The 16,948-nt window shown below is 40.5% G+C and overlaps 2 protein-coding genes and 2 long non-coding RNA genes across 9 annotated transcripts in view; 1 reads left to right on the top strand and 3 right to left on the bottom strand.

The window, feature by feature from the left end:
- Nucleotides 1–16,948, bottom strand: part of LOC101156979 (protein KRI1 homolog) — a 95,283-nt gene that overhangs the window by 13,409 nt on the left and 64,926 nt on the right. The gene's annotated exons all lie outside the window — the stretch shown is intronic.
- On the bottom strand, nucleotides 421–11,402 carry LOC111947820 (low-density lipoprotein receptor). Of its 3 annotated transcripts, none has more exons than XM_078951249.1 (12): nucleotides 11,193–11,402; nucleotides 11,002–11,078; nucleotides 10,829–10,931; nucleotides 10,645–10,747; nucleotides 4,934–5,178; nucleotides 4,734–4,856; nucleotides 4,531–4,653; nucleotides 4,290–4,409; nucleotides 3,969–4,094; nucleotides 1,145–1,307; nucleotides 836–1,063; nucleotides 421–756 (listed from the first exon to the last, which is right to left on the bottom strand). In XM_078951249.1, the coding sequence occupies exons 1-12, from the start codon at nucleotides 11,275–11,277 to the stop codon at nucleotides 609–611; spliced, it is 1,644 nt and encodes a 547-aa protein (XP_078807375.1). In that variant the 5' UTR covers nucleotides 11,278–11,402; the 3' UTR covers nucleotides 421–608. The 3 variants fall into 3 exon arrangements, with proteins under 3 accessions (XP_078807375.1, XP_078807374.1, XP_023813804.2); XM_078951248.1 differs by having other exon boundaries at nucleotides 1,145–1,316; nucleotides 11,193–11,401; XM_023958036.2 differs by lacking the exons at nucleotides 10,829–10,931; nucleotides 11,002–11,078; nucleotides 11,193–11,402 and having other exon boundaries at nucleotides 1,145–1,316; nucleotides 9,117–10,787.
- Nucleotides 5,479–10,562, top strand: LOC110015517 (uncharacterized). Its single transcript, XR_013657674.1, has 4 exons — nucleotides 5,479–7,715; nucleotides 7,832–7,882; nucleotides 7,973–8,025; nucleotides 8,682–10,562. It is a non-coding gene; the product is annotated as an uncharacterized LOC110015517 (long non-coding RNA).
- On the bottom strand, nucleotides 16,089–16,353 carry LOC144994248 (uncharacterized). Its single transcript, XR_013657693.1, has 2 exons — nucleotides 16,215–16,353; nucleotides 16,089–16,169 (listed from the first exon to the last, which is right to left on the bottom strand). It is a non-coding gene; the product is annotated as an uncharacterized LOC144994248 (long non-coding RNA).

The following is a 16,948-nucleotide window of genomic DNA, read 5'->3' as shown; positions in this document are numbered from 1 at the left end:
TGCAGATTTTGGTGCCATGATAAAAAAAAAGGCTTTATGTCATGCTGCTGACCATACTGTGATTGGTGAAGTCCAGCAGTGCTGGGGGTCCTTGAAATGTTGTTTGAGAGCATCTCCTCCCTGCTTCTGGAAGGTATAGCCCAGCAAAGCCAGGAAGTTTTCTCTTTGTAATTTGCATGGATGTCCAGGGCTTGTAGCACTTATGTGTTTTCCTCTTTAATTCTTAGGCAGCACAGAGGCATTAATGGAGTGAGGACGTGAGGGACTAACTGTCTGCTGAGGAGGAGATCATGTACAGTGCCAGCAAAAGTATTTGGCCCCCTTGAACTTTGCAACCTTTTGCCACATTTCAGGCTTCAAACACAAAAATATAAAGCTGACATTTTTTGTGAAGAATCAACATCAAGTGGGACACAATTATGAAGTGTAATAAAATTTATTGGATATTTAAAACTTGTTTAACAAATAAAAAAATTAAATATTGGGCAAAATAATTTAGCTCCTTTTACATTCAGTGCAGCAAAGTCTCTCCAGGTGTTCAGTGAGGATCTCTGAATGATCCAATGTTTGACCTAAATGACCAATGAGGATAAATAGAATCCACCTATTCAAGTCTCCATATCAATGCACCTGCTCTGTGATAGTCTCAGAGGTCCATTTAAAGCACAGAGAGCATCATGAAGAAGTACAAACACACCATTGAGACCTCCCTTCTCGATCTTAGCCGGATTTCCCCAATCAGTCCAGTAAAGAAAGCTGTGAAATGTTGAAAAATGGCAGTAAAACCAAAAGTTTGAACCATGAGAAACACATGTAAATGAAACCATCATCTCACTTGCTATGGGGGTCGACCACTATCGCCCGAGGCTTCGACAAGCCTTGGTGGAAGAGAGTTTTGCGATGGCTGCCATCAGCGGTTGCCACAGAGATAGTGCTACGAATACTGTCAGTCCAATAGAGGTTTTTATGGACCCAGTCGTAGGCGATTCCTTCAGGGGCATCAACGTCGCTGTCGATGATGGTTTGGTGCTGAGTCGAGTCGTCAGCTGAGTCTATGTTTGTTCTGCGTGAAACATCCAAAATGGTGTCAAACGTCAGGGAATGAAACCAACATCCTTTCCGTTCTGGTTTTAGTCAGACTCACCTGTAGATTTTCTTCAGAGAAATGTCTGACCAGTAGATCTCTTTAGTGGCTACGTCAATGTCCAGCGCCACCACATTCTTTAGGCGGGGAATTACTCGAGTGTACTCGCTTTTGTCAAGAGTCATCTTTCTCACTTCATGACGATTGGTGAAGAAGAGGTAGGCTATTGTACCTGCAAAATCACAGAACAGAGGTGGGACGGTTTCACAAATAGCATCAATTAGAATATTTCTGGAAAAAAGTATCAAAGTAATCATATGAAATCAAAAAGGGTTGGTGAGTTTAGCTTTGGTCAACACAACTGACAAAGTATAAAACAGCTAAGACTTGTGTCTTAAAACTTGCAACTAGACAGTAAACTGGGTGGAAATTTGTAAACTACAGTTCCTTGTGGAATAACTGGTGCTGGAAATTGTGGCTTTGGGCTTTTTAACCGTTTAACACCTGAGCTTATACAAAACTGTAGACGTTCTTTTAATTGAACGTTACTATGCAAACAGTAGTTCTACTGTTTGCATAGTAACGTAATTCCAGCGCAGAAAAGCATCTCTGCACTGATATGTGGAGCATTAGTGAAGAGTTTACGCAATCAACGTTAATCAGCTGAAAATAGCACAGAGAGAAGCATGCCTCGCTTCTCTCTGTGCTGAACAGAATCTGTTAGAATTACATTAATTGCGTAAACGGTTGAAGAGCCACGATAGGTCAAAGAGCGTGTGTTTATTTTCCTGTCGCCTGTGACAGCTCTGGTATTAAAGGGTAAGAACCAGATTTGACCCTCAATTTTGAGCACAGAGAACCTGGTTGTGTGCAAAAAGTAATCTCCACATGAAGCAGTCCATTTCAGACTCAAAACCCATATTTTCTGTAACAATCAGCAGACATCACAGGAGTGCATCAGGTCCTTAGGATTGGATGGTTTTGTGCTATCATACCTCCATGTTTCTGGTTCAAAGATATGCAAAAAAACTGTATTACAACAATCATAAGACTGGGTTTGGATCATTGACTCTATATGAGAACTGGACTAGGTGACCCCTCCCCCCGGTGTTCCAAACAGGAAGTACTTCTATAGAGAAATAAACAGCTGTCACTCAGTCATTCTATTGGTCAGAATAACCCTTCTTGCTCTGCTACCTTTTTTAACATGTTCTTGATCACCCTATGTTCTTTTTTCATGCTATTTTTTCCGTATTGCAAGTTATTCAAGTAATAAACTAAACTAAAAGTAAAAAAACATTAAATGGCTCAATAAAAATATGTGGTGCCTGCTAGCCTCCATGCCCAAAATTCAACACATTTGATAGAGAGAGTTTGTGTAGCCCTTTTCAAACGGTAGGGTTGTGGACGTCCAAAAAGTTCACTATTTTTTTATTTTTTTTTTAAACTTGTCCTGTCCAACAGCTGGGCAGACAGATGAGAGCTGAAGGCCTCTTGTGTTGGACATATTTTACTTTTACAACAGGGGTTATGAATCATCTGATAAACCAGAGGTATGTCTTTTGTAAATACCTTTTGTAATCGAGGCCAGACTTTATTCATTTTAACTATTTTTGACATTCTTTTGTGTTGGACCGGAAAAGGAAAGAAGGGAAGAAGAGTGAGGGATGTTAGAAAGAGGGGGATAGGAGGGTGATCATAGGAGGGGGGAGGGGGGTAAAACCATGAGACATCATAAAGTAACAAGCTACTGGAGGTTTATCATTACAGTAAGGTACAGAGAATACAAATCTCAAAGGGGCGGGGCCTCACACTCAAATGTTATAAACACACCTGTTAACTGCAAAAATGGGGGGGGTTCACTCCGGGGTTCACTGGTGATCATGCAGCAGATGCATGTCAGTCTCAATTTTGGAATGGAGTCCAACAGTTTTTTGACCTCGCTAAGTTCTTCTCGTTAATTTGCATATTTTCTTTATATTTATTCAGTTTTTCCCTTAAGTTCACTGTGGATTATTGTTCATTTTTCAACCTGAAGAAAAGGAATTAAAGATTTTTCTCTTTTACTTTTGAACTGTGGATTTTTATTGGATCGTTGGATAACGAGGAGAGCTGCAGGAGCGTCAAAACTGAGGACTTAACACTGGAACCATACACATATCATAAATAAATAGTGACTGAATTGACTTCACTTCGTTAAAGCATATTCTTTGGGGGACGTCACACTCGCTCGCTCCAGTTCTCATTTACAGATAGGAGTTTTGATACAAATACAGTACAAATTACCAAGTACAAGAGTCATTTTGATATGAACTTTGACCTTTGACAATAACTAAAGAGAAACATTCCAAAGGGCTCAAATCTTGGACATTAGAGGGATGAAGTTACTCAAACTCTGAATTTGATATTTTTGTTGCTACCTAAAATGTTGAAAATGTGAATAACACATCTGTTGTAGCGGACTATGCTAACTAACTTCAAGGGGTTTAGTAAAAAAAAAAAAAAAAACATTAAAATATAAGATGTTGATCCTCATCTGTAGTGATCATTGACATAATATCGAACCAAAAAAGGGACTAATTCACCTGCTACGGTCAATAAGTAACTTTCAGTGGAGCAAACAGTGTTTATTGATATTGACTACAAATCAATCAAATGGATCCTTTTGTATCAAACGGACTTGCTGTGTTTGTCGACCAGGGCCAAAATTGAACTTTAAAAGTGCCAAAAGTAGATTAGATCAGGCACAAACGTGTGAATTATAACACATTTTTCTCACGCTAATAACATCCCTGACTCTTTCTCCATTTCTGTGTAAAAGCAATTTACTTGATATTTTTCTGTTAAAGTTGGCAGAATAAGAGGGCAGAGTCCGGATGCTTACCAATAGATTTGCATGCTTTGGTTACTGGGTCAACCTGGTATCCCTCCTCACATTCACATTTGTAGCTGCCCATCGTGTTAATGCAGGTCTGGCTGCAGGTGTCTGGACTGGCGCACTCATCAATATCTGATGAAGGGAGACATTTTTAAAAATGTATTTCTTGTCACTTCAGCTCAGTTGTGAGTTAACTGTTAATGAGAAAGAACACTGAGGGATTGACGGTTAACAGCAGAGTAACTAAAGATTTGTACATTATTTCAAAAATGAGTAAAGTTCATTTTAAAATGACGACATAAAGCAGACGCCAGGGCATGGGCTCACCTTCGCACCGTCTTTTGTCTCTGAGGCTATATCCAGTGGGACACAAGCACTCATGGCCGATTTTCAGGTCATTGCAAATGTGAGAGCAGCCGCCATTGTTGTAAAGACATTCGTTGGAGCCTGCAAAGCAAAAGAAGAGACCTTTTTATGAGGACATAATTACAACTCTAAGGACACGCAGGACCCGAGGTAAATGCATAAACTAGTAATTAACCAGAAAGTTGTGAAAAGCTGCACCCACCACATTCCCGAAGAGGCTCATCTGACCAATCCCTGCAGTCCCGTTTGCTGTCACACACTCTCTCCATGGTTATGCACTCCCCACTGCGGCACTTGAACTTGTCCGGGCCCTCACAGCGGGTCACTGTGCAAGCCAAATGAAATGATGAGTGAAAAAGGTACAGCTTTTCAGTGGGACTATGGAGCGTGGGAGGGTCCTCTTACCGTTGACACAGCCGGATTCGTCAGTCGTGTCTCTGCAGTCGTACTGCTGGTTGCACTGGCGACTGCCGTGGATGCAGGTTCCGTCGCCACATTCAAACTCATCTGGACAGCAGGTGGAGCGAGCTAAGGGCAAAGCGACTGTAGTAAGTAAAGGGGCAGTGAAGAAATGCAGGACATGACGTTTGGAACCACAAACTCACTGCAGCCAGCTTCATCAGATCCATCCAAGCAGTCAGCATCTCCATCACACTTCCAGCTGCCGTGGATGCACTCTCCGCTGCCACAGTGGAACTCCATCGAGTGGCACTGATGAGAGGCGAGCGTCACGGGGGATTCGGCGTGGCAGCTCTGGGGCCACTCGTCTGAGCCATCAAGGCAGTCGTAACCGTCACAGGCCCACTGGCGAGGGATGCAGATGCTGTTGTTGCACTGGAAGGATGCAGAGCTGCAGGTGATGAGAGGGCAGGAGGCCTCATCACTCCCATCATCGCAATCTGACAGATAAACCCACCCGGTTCATCATTCTCAGAACTGTGCATTGACCTCTGTTCACCTTGAAGAATAACAACCGCCTCCTTCATCACAGAACTGGGACAAGCTGCATGAGCGACGACGACCATCCGGTCGACTGAGAAAAACTGGACTGACTGACAGACACTTTTAGAAACTCATCGTTTTACTCAGCTTTTAAACTCCAGTGAGCGGATTTAGGGCGCCAGCTTCTTAATTTTATTATTCTTATTACTGTTGTTTCTTTATTGTATCATATTGTTTCTGATTTTATGTTAAGTCCTTTGGTTGCCTCTGCTTTTATAAGTGCTATACAAATAATAAATTGATTGTTGTAAAGACACCATTTAGTATTTAGGCATTAAGGAGCTGGGAAAACAACCCTGCTCCTCTTTACATCCACAAGGCTGCTGAGGAGCTTCACGGAGGGAGTGAACATCACTGAAACTCTGTTAAGACGTTGCAGCAGCAGCTGTATCTGCCTCCTCCAGCTCTCACCACATACAGACAAGCATCCTAACCAGCTCTATGTGTGATGGTGAGGTGTGTGGTGGAGGAAATCATCTCCATCCATAACACCACTCCTCAAAGGTGTGCATTCAGAGCAGAACGCCATCAGGGATTCTTCACACCTCATCACAAAGCGCTAAACACACCGGCCAGTGGACCTCAGAGAGACTGCAGCAAATAATACAAAAACATGACCTTTCAGAAATTAAAACAAACAAACAATTAAAACATTTGCAGTCTTTTCCAGAAACCCAAACCAACTAACAAAAAATGAAATGAAATATTGACATCATTGATTGGATGATGACTTTTGAAAAAGAGGGAAAGCTTTACTAATCACTGAACTTTTGCAGTGACCGTGGCCCGAAGCTGTAAAATGTACCTTCTGACAAAAGATATTGCCATGCCAGATAACTTCCTGTTGAAAGGTGTGCAAACGTCATCATCCAATCTGTGATAGTGCTCATCTTTTTGGGTTTCTTAATTAAACATTTTATTTATGAATTCTGGAAACTACTTTTTTTTGTCTGAAACATTTTCTTCTCAATATGTTTTATTGTTTCTGCCTGGAATTGTGTTTTTTTTTTTTTTTACATTTTGGTTTCTGAAACTTTTGTGTTGATTTCTACAATGTTTATTTTGTTTTTCTTTTTTTAAATGAATGCTTTTGTGTTGAGTGATTGGTTGATGTGATTTGCACTTCAGGGCCACCGTAAGCTAGCCTAGTGTGCATCACGATGGATGACATTGAGGCGAAGTAGTCGCTTTTTCTGTTCTCCCTGGATGATCCGACTGGATTATTTCAACGCACTCAATGTTTTGCAAAAGAAACAACAGGCCTGCAACGTTTTTTCTTTTTTTGATTTTGGGGTTCCGTACCGTGAGTAAACTAAACTGTGTGTGTGTATGTGTGTGTGAGCGTGCGCGCGTGCACGAGATCTAAGGTTCCTAACGGTTCAAACTGTTAATGTTCTACAGTTGTTACTTGTGTGCAGTGACTTTGTTAACTAAGGAGTATTTTTTTTATTGTTGAAGCAAAAATTCAATAAACAATCACGGCGTGTCTTTCAATGACAACAACAAAATGATAAGATAAAGGTAGACACGAAAACAAATATACAAAAAAAATAATAAATAAAAAAATATAAGTAAAAATAAGTGGCTATTAATACACAAGCTTAAATAGAGCAAATAAATTGCACAATGTTTGGCCATTCTTATGATTCATGTTATGTATAGATTTAAAGAATAATTTGAGACGGTCCAATAATGCATTAATGTGATGTTTCACCTTTAAGAATGTACAAGTATGTATAAAATGTTTAGAAATCATAATGAGTACATTAACCAGAAAATCCACATTTTTCTCAATAAATTGTTATCGAATTTTAATTGTAATCCAATTTAAAGGGTTAATGATGATTTTTTATTTTTATTTGAGTCAATTATCAAAGGAAGACCAAAAGGTTTTTTTCATGCAAACATTCAAAGAAAATATGTTCCACAGTTTCTACATTAATTCCACAAAAGACACAAAGATCTCTATACCAGTTAAAGCGGGTATGTAGAAAATGATTGGAAGGGTAAATATCATTCAATATTTTAAAGGTCACTTCTTTAGCTTTGTGAGGGATAGGATATGACAGAATGTTCGTATCCTTCTAGCTTCTGTGGTGCTGTAATTCTGCAAAATACATTTTCTTTTTAACGGGGAAGGATAATATGAATTATTTAAAATTTCTCAAATAAATTTGTTAGTTAGGGTCAGCGTCGCTCAAGTAACTTTCGGTTTTTTGACCATGGCGCCATAGTAATCATATGCATGTTAAGAGAGTCTTTGCCGCTTGTCATATTTCTGTTCTCCTTTTAGAGTCTAACAGGAAGTCAGAACCGAAGGCGCATCAGACTTTGAATGCCCATAAGCAACTACTTTGTACAACTACAGGACACCTGGCCATACAGGTAATATTACAAAAAACTGTTCACATCATTTGTAATATATGTAATAAAAAATAAATAAATATCAATCTACATCCATGAGTTAATAAGGAGTTGAAAAACAACCTTTGTTTTTCAAGAGCATGGCACATTCTGACTGCTAATCTGGACCCCCACCCCCAGCTGACAACGTAAGACCAAATGATTAGGTTCAATTTGTCACAAGATTTGGTTGGGTGGTCGTTTGGTTTCATTTTTAATTTTTAATTGGTATGTTTCAGGTGCCACAACATGAGATGGATGTGGAGAAGTGAAGATGATCAAAGAGTATGAGGTATCTTATGATCATCATCACCATATTTCAATGATTGACTAGCCTTGTAATATGGTTTTTACTTGTGATATTTTATTGAAGGTAAAATATTCTTTACACGTGATTTTTTTAAAGAGAAAATAGGTGCATATTTTTTCTATTAAGTTTTTAACTGATTTCTTATGCATTTTATTCTCTTACCCTTTTTAATTTATCTTTAGCTGTTGATGAATTATTACTGTTATTTTAGGAGCATAATTCTATTTCAGTTATACCTTTTTTACCCCCTGATTTGATCCCTCAGTTTTTTTTTTCGTTTTTTTTTTTTGGCTCCAGTGTTTTTCCTTTCACACTGGGAATAGTTCTGGTTTACCATCACAGTTGCTGTCCCATTGACAGCTCCAGCCTGGTGACTGGAGGGCTCTGCACCACTATGTGCCCAGGCCACGGTTGTGGGTGTTGACTCTTGGCGTGCATGGCCCCCAAACAAGTTTTTGTCTCAGGGTCAGCCCCTGTGAACAATGTTGTGTGACATGAAAAAAAAAAACATTGTCATATGAATATTGTTTAAATGAAACTAAATTAAGTATACTTTTAACATTTTTTACTCTCTTGGCCGTTTGTTTTTCTTGGAATCTATTCTTAATTATTTCTAATTACAGTTTTTTTCTTCTCAGGATGTCAGCCGAGAAGCAGTGAAAGAGGACTGAAGTAATCGCTTCAAGATTGTCTTGGTCCTTCCCAATGAAACACAGGACAACCAAGACCCAGCGTTTTTCTACAGAGAGCGTAATTATATCAGGGGAGGGGGGGGGCAGATTGTGCCCCGGTCAACCGCCCTACTGCTATAAGAGACCTGCCTTTACATTTGCGGTGATAAAGTATCACTATAGTGTCAAAAACGCGGCATCTAGCTCTGCTCTACGGATTAGTCTGAAAAACAAGCTAGCTTAGCTATACTCAAGCATGATGCAAAATGACTAATTTGCTGGCTAAAACAAAACCACGAGGCATTGTTAAGGCAAGTAACTTTGTGGACCAATGTCAAACAATTTTAAAAGATTGAAGTCAAGTAAAAAGACAAAAAAAAAAGGGTTGAAAACGTTACCTACCAAACCCAGGCAACTTCGATCAACCCGCTCCCTCTTCTGTCTGCAGTGATACTAAGGCACGCGCTTCTGATCTTAAAATGGCGGGTGCATGGTGTGCGCATGCGCAACTTAGATGACGTCATTGAAAGTTGGATGAACATAATTTTTTTAAGTTATATTTACCAATTTAATAAACGTTGTTTCTGTCATGTAATGAATGATGCAGCTCAGAATTGCTTGTTCACGACACTGTGCGACAGTGCGATTTACGACAGTGCGATCTAGGGGAGTCGAGTTGGATGTGCGTGCCTGGAGAGTGTTAATAAAAAGTGTCTGCTGCTAACCACCGAACTATTGCCACTCGTCATTCCACAGTTTCAAAAATAAAAAATATGTTTGACTTACTTAAAATAATTAGGCATAACCAAAAAATGTGATTAAAATAATTAAAATGAACTAAAAAGATATTTGAAGCATTTACTAGAGGCCAGAATCACTTTTTTTTAGTGTACAGTTCAGCTTCACCACAACAGTCAGGAAAAAAATGGATAAGTATTTATTTAACATTCCGTCATGTCACTGTGTCCAACTGCATCGATCAAAAAGTCCTTAGTGTAGGCCATGTGATGTTTGTTGTGTTGATTTCACCAAAATTGCTTTTTTATCTTTAATTTGTTATTTGCATGCGAATGTTTTAAGCGGAGACTTTTATTTTGATGGTTCGCTTACTTCCTGTTCTTTCGAGGCATTCTCCTCAGTCCCCCATGAGAACTTCAGAGAGTAGGTAAGCCGTAGACGTTACTCGCACTAGTTTGACTGAAAAGAGAGTTTAAAGTTTAAAACATAGAAAAACAATGTTCATAACTTAAAACTCTTCTCACGCCTTTTTTGTTTTTGCCAATTGTGTGAAAAATGTTGTTAAGGGTAAATGCAGCATTCAGAAGTGTGTTAGTGTTAGCAAGACTTAAGCTAACTTGCAGCATGGTCTCATGTGTGTCTGTGGGTGTTTTTTTTTTTGCCTTCCCTACAAGATACACACACTTCCTGTTGTGGAAGATGGTCTGTTATTAACTGCTGCTCAGTGACAGTTGTTGCACAATCCCATCCTTCAGATCCTTTATTTACCAGTTTACACTAAATGGTAATGAACTCTCCCAATAAAGAATACATTTACAAAGTGATGCAGGGGTAGGGCGGAAGATTGCAGGTTCAATTCCCACCTTGCCTGTCCTTGGGCAAAACACTGAACCCCACCTTGCCTCTGGTGGAAGGTTGGCGCCAGTGTTCGCCAGCGGAGCCGCCACCAGTGTGTGAATGTGTGTGTGACTGTAAAGCGCTTTAGGCCTTCGAGGAAGGTAGAAAAGCGCTGTACAAGTATACGACATTTACCATTTACATTTAATTTTGTGTATAGAAACATTATTTACGTTTCACTATTAAAATCCCAACACTGCAGAGTTGTGTGCAGTACTTCATGTTTACAATCAGACTAAAGGTTTCTGTAGTGTTATTTTAATGAAAAGATGCTGTTTCTTGAACAGGACCTCACCCCTCCTTCTCCAGGATGACTGCCCGCTCATAGTCCTTGAGGAACATGGGTTTCACTGCAGCTTTCTTCGAGGTTGAAGGCTTCTCATCGCTGTGAGAAGTGTCTGAATAAAGAGGAACAAACGTTTCACGAAGGGGCAGAAAAGCCACGAGAAGCTAGCTGCTGCAAACATGTAAACAACCACTTTCAGAGTAGAACTTGGCGTCTTTCTCGTAGATCTTCGGGTCTTTTTTCTTCAGCAGCGACAGGATCCTGTAGAAGTCCCTCTCGACGGTGGGATCCAGCTCCTGCGGGACACAACTTTAGCTCAGTCAGTGCGTTTTAACTCAGCTAGTCTAGAAGACCTCATGTGCTAACCACTTCACTGTCGTCTGAGCTGGACCCCGAAGAGTCCGAGTCTCTCCCGTTGTTTCTGTCCCAAAATCGGGCCTTAACTGTAAAATACAAAACAAAAAGATGTCTCTTAAGCGGCAGCAGCCTGAAAAACAACTTAAAGCTACTTCTCATCGCTGGGTCGTTAGCATGTTAGCTAGCTGGTAGACACTTACGTTTCTGCAGCTCTTCTTTCTGTCGGTATTTGTCATATTTCTGAGCAAACTTTGTGTTAATTTTTAGTTCCCGTTTGCCTGACATTTTAAAAATGGAAAAAGGATAATTATTGAGAAAAATAAACAGACATTAGCGAGTAGAAACCATGCCAGCTGCCAAAGGAAGCATGTGTGGGACCCTAATCACGTGGTTTCCGCTAAAGGAAGCAATTGCAGTAAATGTCCTGCAGAGGGCGCACGAATCACAGAATTATTTTTATTTGATTGACAGAGAAAAGTTCTTCTGATATTAATACCTTTAATTTTTTCAATTAGTTGTTTTGTCTGATTTCATTTTTGATAGATTTAACATATTAGAACTTAAGAAATTAATAAATGTTAGATTCCCTGATGCAAAAATCACAATTTAAAGATGTTAAAAAAAATGGATAAAGTGTAGATTTAGTTTGAATATGTTATTTATGATTAATGTCTGTCAAAATGTGTTTTTTTATTAGACAATAAAAACAAGCATATTTACAATAAAAACAATAACTATTTTAAACTAAATGTTCAGTGGTTTCTTTAAAAAAAAAACAGTCAGTGTTGTGGTCGGTTTGTTGGAATTCACTGATCAAATGTCATTGATTCTCTACTTGGTCTGTGAGTAAAAATGTCAACAGCGTTCCATAAACTCAAACAAACACAGTATCTGGTCAGTGCTGCATTTCTGCTGCATGTGGGAAGACCTGAGTGGGTGGGACTGTGCCAAATGTGAGACCACATGACGTCATGGCAGTTCAGGCTAAGTGTGGGCTGTTCTGGCAAGTTTCTTCTGGCTCGGTTTCATTATGGACTGACAACAATAAATAATCTGTTGGAATCAAGCCCTTTTTACAATTATCTCTGAGAGCAGAAAAACTCCCAGGAGTTATCCAAAGCGCTCCTTTGTTTCTCAGTCACAGGCAGCTGTTTATAAATCAATACTTCAATGATATTTCTGTAGCTTCAAGAGAAAAAGGTTACACCGATGTTTCAAGAAGTAGAAAAAATTAGTTTATGTTCTGTTAGACACTTTATTCTTATTATGAAATTGAAAACATAGTGTTACGCCCCCTAGGGGGGCATAACACAAAAAGTTCAGATTTGGCTGATAATTTAACTAAAACACCAGACGAATGTCAATATACAAAAATGACACAAATTTATTTACAAATAAACAACCACCAACAACTACAAGTAAAGCAAAAAGGCTTCAGGGTGAACCAAGGCCAAAATAACAAACAAAACCCCACTTAACTGAAACATGTAATCTTACCTGTAAATGAAAGAAAAAGGGAACTCAATGACAAACACTAACCTCCCTAGACTAACAAAAACAGGAGAAAACATGTACTAAAGAAAATGGCAGTTCACCCCTACAGCTTCACTTCAACAAAATTATAAAGCAAAGGACTAAACAGAGTGGGCACAACACCATAAACTACACAGAAGAAATAATACAAAACACTAAAGTGCAACACAACTAAACAGGTGGTGAGATCAAAAACAAAATGGAGAAGAGGGCCAAGCTGCAGTGGAGACTGTTGCAGCAAGGCTCCCTTCTCACAGGCTGGAGGTCCAAATGGTGCTTTTAAGGCTGCCTCCACCAGCTCTGGTCCAATGGGAGGCCACGCCCTTTCCAGCACACCTGAAAATAATCAGACATACAAACCCAAAAAACCCACAGAAGTCCCACTCTGAATTTAAATACACAAACCACAGAACAAAGAGAACAAACTACACCAAATACAGCCACAGCCGTAACACAGTTATTAGTAATAACTGCTGCTCAGTGACAGTTGTTGCACAATCCCATCCTTCAGATCCATTATTTACCAGTTTACACTAAATGGTAATGAACTCTCCCAGTAAAGAATACTTTTACAAAGTGATTTCTCAATTTTTTTTAATCTAAAATCTAGTACTAATAATTACATAGTTAACAGTTGGTCTATAAATTTTTTCTCAACAAACAGCAGTTTTCCTTATTACTTTAACTTGATGTTCCAAATTCCATATTTTGTTTTAGTGACAAACAAAATAAGATTTTTTTTTTTGAAACTGTAGAAATAAAGAGAATATAGCTCTTATCTAAACAGACCATAGTATTGTAACTTGCCCATGTCTCTTCCCACTCGTGTTTTTCTGTGTTTTGTTACAAACTAATTAAAATACATGTACTTCTTTTTCAGCTTGAAAACTCTGGTGAGCAAACTGTTCCTCCCAAATTAGGCCGGTCCCCAATAAAAGTCAACCTGAGCAAAGGTCATATGAAGCTGGCTTTTTGTTTGCTGAGGATGGGGTGAGCAGTGATGTTTTATGGTTGTCTCTATAAGGCATCTGTATTCATATCAGGTGATGTTGTCATGGTGAGCTAGAGGACGCATTACAGGAAAATCTGCATCCACTGAACAAACCACATCAGCGATGCTGTTTCAAAAGTACAAAGCAGTGACCACTACAGTAAAGGATGAGTGTTCTGGTCAGTTGAAAGCAAAGCCTAGAATAAAATAAAAGTTAACAATGAATCTAGAAAGGACATTAAATAAACTGGAGGAAAGACAACCTCATGATGACACGTATCTTCAGCTGCCCCACAACAGTCAGGAAAACGGATGGAAAAGTATTTAATAGTCCGTCATGTCACTGTGTCCAACTGCATCGATCAAAAAAGTCCTTAGCAATTACATTAACAATTCTAAACGGATCAAAACTGTCGTAGCTGGGTGAGACACAGGTGACATGGGTAAGACACTTCTTGTTGTGGAAGATGATGGTCTGTTTCTGATTGGACGATAGAATGGGTACCTTAAAAAAACAATAAGAAAAAAGTGCCTGAATTTGGCCTGGGGGGTATTCCAGAAAGCAGGTTATGCTAGTTCCCATGGTAACATATTGTAGTATCCCCGTGTTCTGTTGCTTTGTTGATGTTCTATTAGATGCTAAATTGCTCTGTTGATTACGGTGAACAGTGGGCGTGGCAGGAGCCGGGAGGAAAAGCCGCGAGACTAGGGCTGCATTTACACTGCAGGTCTTGATGCCCAAATTCGATTTTCTGACAATATCCAATTTTTTTGACGACCCGCTTACATTATCTTTTAAAAGTGACCCGTATCCGATTTTTGCATTTATACTTTACAATGCTGAAACTATCAAACATAGACGTTCTGAGGACTACGTAACGTAGCAGCATTTCCGCCTTCCGCGGACCTGAGCACTGACCGCGCGGATTAAAAAAATTATGAGCGAGCAGGCCCTTAATAATAATCATAACAGTAATAAAAGCACATTTAGAAGATGCGTGTTGGTCCAAACGGCAAACGTTTAGCATGGCGAAACCCTCCCCTTTTTGTTGTGTTTCTATTTTGTGAATCAATGCGGTTGTCATGGAGGCAACACAGTGATGGAAGGAGGCGTTGCCTTGGGTGCTTGGTTGCTCCAGGATGAGGCAGGAGAGGGGATGCGCAGGAGAGGAAAAAGGGGGGCTGCTCTGCCAGCTTATGTGCTCTCTCTGAGTTTTGAACGAGGAAATGTTTGCAGACATTGTGCTTTACTAACAGTTTGATCCAAGCAAAGAAATAAACGGCTTCTAGCCTGTTCCAGAGCAACGGTGTCCCGCTTCATTAGTTACCGTTTGCGTCCTGACCGGGACCGGACCGGAAATAACAGCGGTTTGAAGCCTGAAGCTGAAAGGTAACACGCTGATGGGGCTGTTCTGCAGTTATGTGAGGGTTGTAGGGACACTTAACCCTCTTAGGTGGGGGCAGTGTAGCGACCAGGGGGTTATCCCCGCCTCCAGCGCCTAAGGCTCATGGGAAGTGAAGAGTTTTGGGGTGAAACCTTGAGTTTAGAAGGCTGGAAGTTGAACTAACCTCCATGCTGTTTTGGCTGTTTGAGAAACTTAATAAATAAACTAAATAAGCTTTTTGCTCTAAAGGAGATATTGTCTCTCTTTCTGATCAATCCTGCCTGAGACTGACCGGGATTGTGCAGTGTATGGGGCACAATTAGCTCTCCAAAGAAGGCTCTTCATGAGCAGCTCAGCTGTTGCTTCCCCGCTCAAGTGTTGGTTAGGCCGGATTGTTATAATACTTTTGCATCCACCATCCTTGCCAGAGTATGAAAAAATGACATCTAGATTTTTGTCTTTCAGAATCAAACACAGGCAGCTGTGGGGACTCCTCACTAACATCAAGCCCCCCATCAAGCCTGGCCTCCCAGTCATCAGACTCCAGGCGCCCGGAGGAGCCACAAGTGGCTCCACAAACATCAAACTCCAGGCGCCTGGAGGAGCCACAAGTGGCTCCACAAACATCAAATCCCAGGCGCCTGGAGGAGCCACAAGTGGCTCCACAAACATCAAATCCCAGGCGCCTGGAGGAGCCACAAGTGGCTCCACAAACATCAAATCCCAGGCGCCTGGAGGAGCCACAAGTGGCTCGACAAACATTAAATCCCAGGCGCCTGGAGGAGCCACAAGTGGCTCCACAAACATCAAATCCCAGGCGCCTGGAGGAGCCACAAGTGGCTCGACAAACATCAAATCCCAGGCGCCTGGAGGAGCCACAAGTGGCTCCACAAACATCAAATCCCAGGCGCCTGGAGGAGCCACAAGTGGCTCCACAAACATCAAATCCCAGGCGCCTGGAGGAGCCACAAGTGGCGTCCCAGCTCTCTGTTCAGTAAGTAGACTGCCTGAAAATTAAAAAGCATTTCTAATAATCCATTTTAATTGTCAAATTAAACATTTCTAAATGAATTATGCTACACATTTAGTAGAGAACATTTTGCGGGAGGTGCTTTTGCTTGTGCTGGATTGTTATAATACTTTCGCATCCACCATCCTTGCCAGAGTATGAAAAAATGACATCTAGATTTTTGTCTTTCAGAATCAAACACAGGCAGCTGCTCCTCACTAACATCAAGCCCCCCATCAAGCGCCTCCCAGTCATCAGACTCCAGGCGCCTGGAGGAGCCACAAGTGGCTTCACAACCATCAACCTCCAGGCGCCTGGAAGAGCCACAAGTGGCTTCACAGCTCTCTCTTCAGTAAGTAGACTGCCTGAAAATTAAAAAACATTTCTAATAATCCATTTTAATTGTCAAATTAGACATTTCTAAATGAATTATGCTACACATTTAGCAGAGAACATTTTGCGGGAGGTGCTTTTGCTTGTGCTGGTTTGCGGCACCTTCCATACGTGAAACCAGGGTTCGAATCCGGGCCGCTCCCTGTTCCCTTCTCTACGTCTGTGCCGGTCCCAAGCCCAGTTGCTTTGAGAAGGTTGCGTCAGGAAGGGCATCCGGCGTAAAACATTGCCAAGTTTACCATGTTCACTGTGGCGACCCCTGATGGGAAAAGCCATCAGGGATTTTTTTTTATAGTTGATCACATGTTTGCAGTTGATCACATGTTTTTGCAATTTGGCAGCTTAATATTAATATGTATTTATTTAATACGAGTGTCATTTTTAATAATTATTTTAATGATTTTAATAATAGTTTTAATAATAATTTTAAGTTTTCAGAAGCTGAGTTTGCAGTGTTTGCAAAGGATTATGATTTCAGCCATGTGACCTTGAGTGCCCACTACCCTCAAAGCAACGGGGAAGCAGAAAGGGCTGTGAGGACCATCAAAGCCCCTCCTGAAGAAGGGGGAAGATCCACACAAAGCTGGCAGATCCTCCATCTTCATCTTCCTCTCCTTCTTCTTAATCTTCTTGGATGCAGAGTGT

Source organism: Oryzias latipes, chromosome 8, assembly GCF_053564925.1.
Source record: "Oryzias latipes strain Hd-rR chromosome 8, Olatipes_Hd-rR_3.1".
Lineage (NCBI taxonomy): Eukaryota > Metazoa > Chordata > Actinopteri > Beloniformes > Adrianichthyidae > Oryzias > Oryzias latipes.
The sequence above is the reverse complement of the archived record's forward strand: the minus strand, read 5'-3'. Positions and strand labels throughout refer to the sequence as shown.

What these genes read in the sequence shown, in the direction of transcription:
- LOC111947820 (XM_078951248.1), bottom strand. Translation starts at nt 11,277, where the DNA reads ATGTCAGGCAAACGGGAACTAAAAATTAACACAAAGTTTGCTCAGAAA. An exon ending in GCTCAGACGACAGTGAAGTG is followed by an intron (nt 10,932 to 11,001) that starts GTTAGCACATGA and finishes TGTGTCCCGCAG; the next exon opens with GAGCTGGATCCCACCGTCGA. An exon ending in AGACAAAAGACGGTGCGAAG is followed by an intron (nt 4,095 to 4,289) that starts GTGAGCCCATGC and finishes TCCCTTCATCAG; the next exon opens with ATATTGATGAGTGCGCCAGT.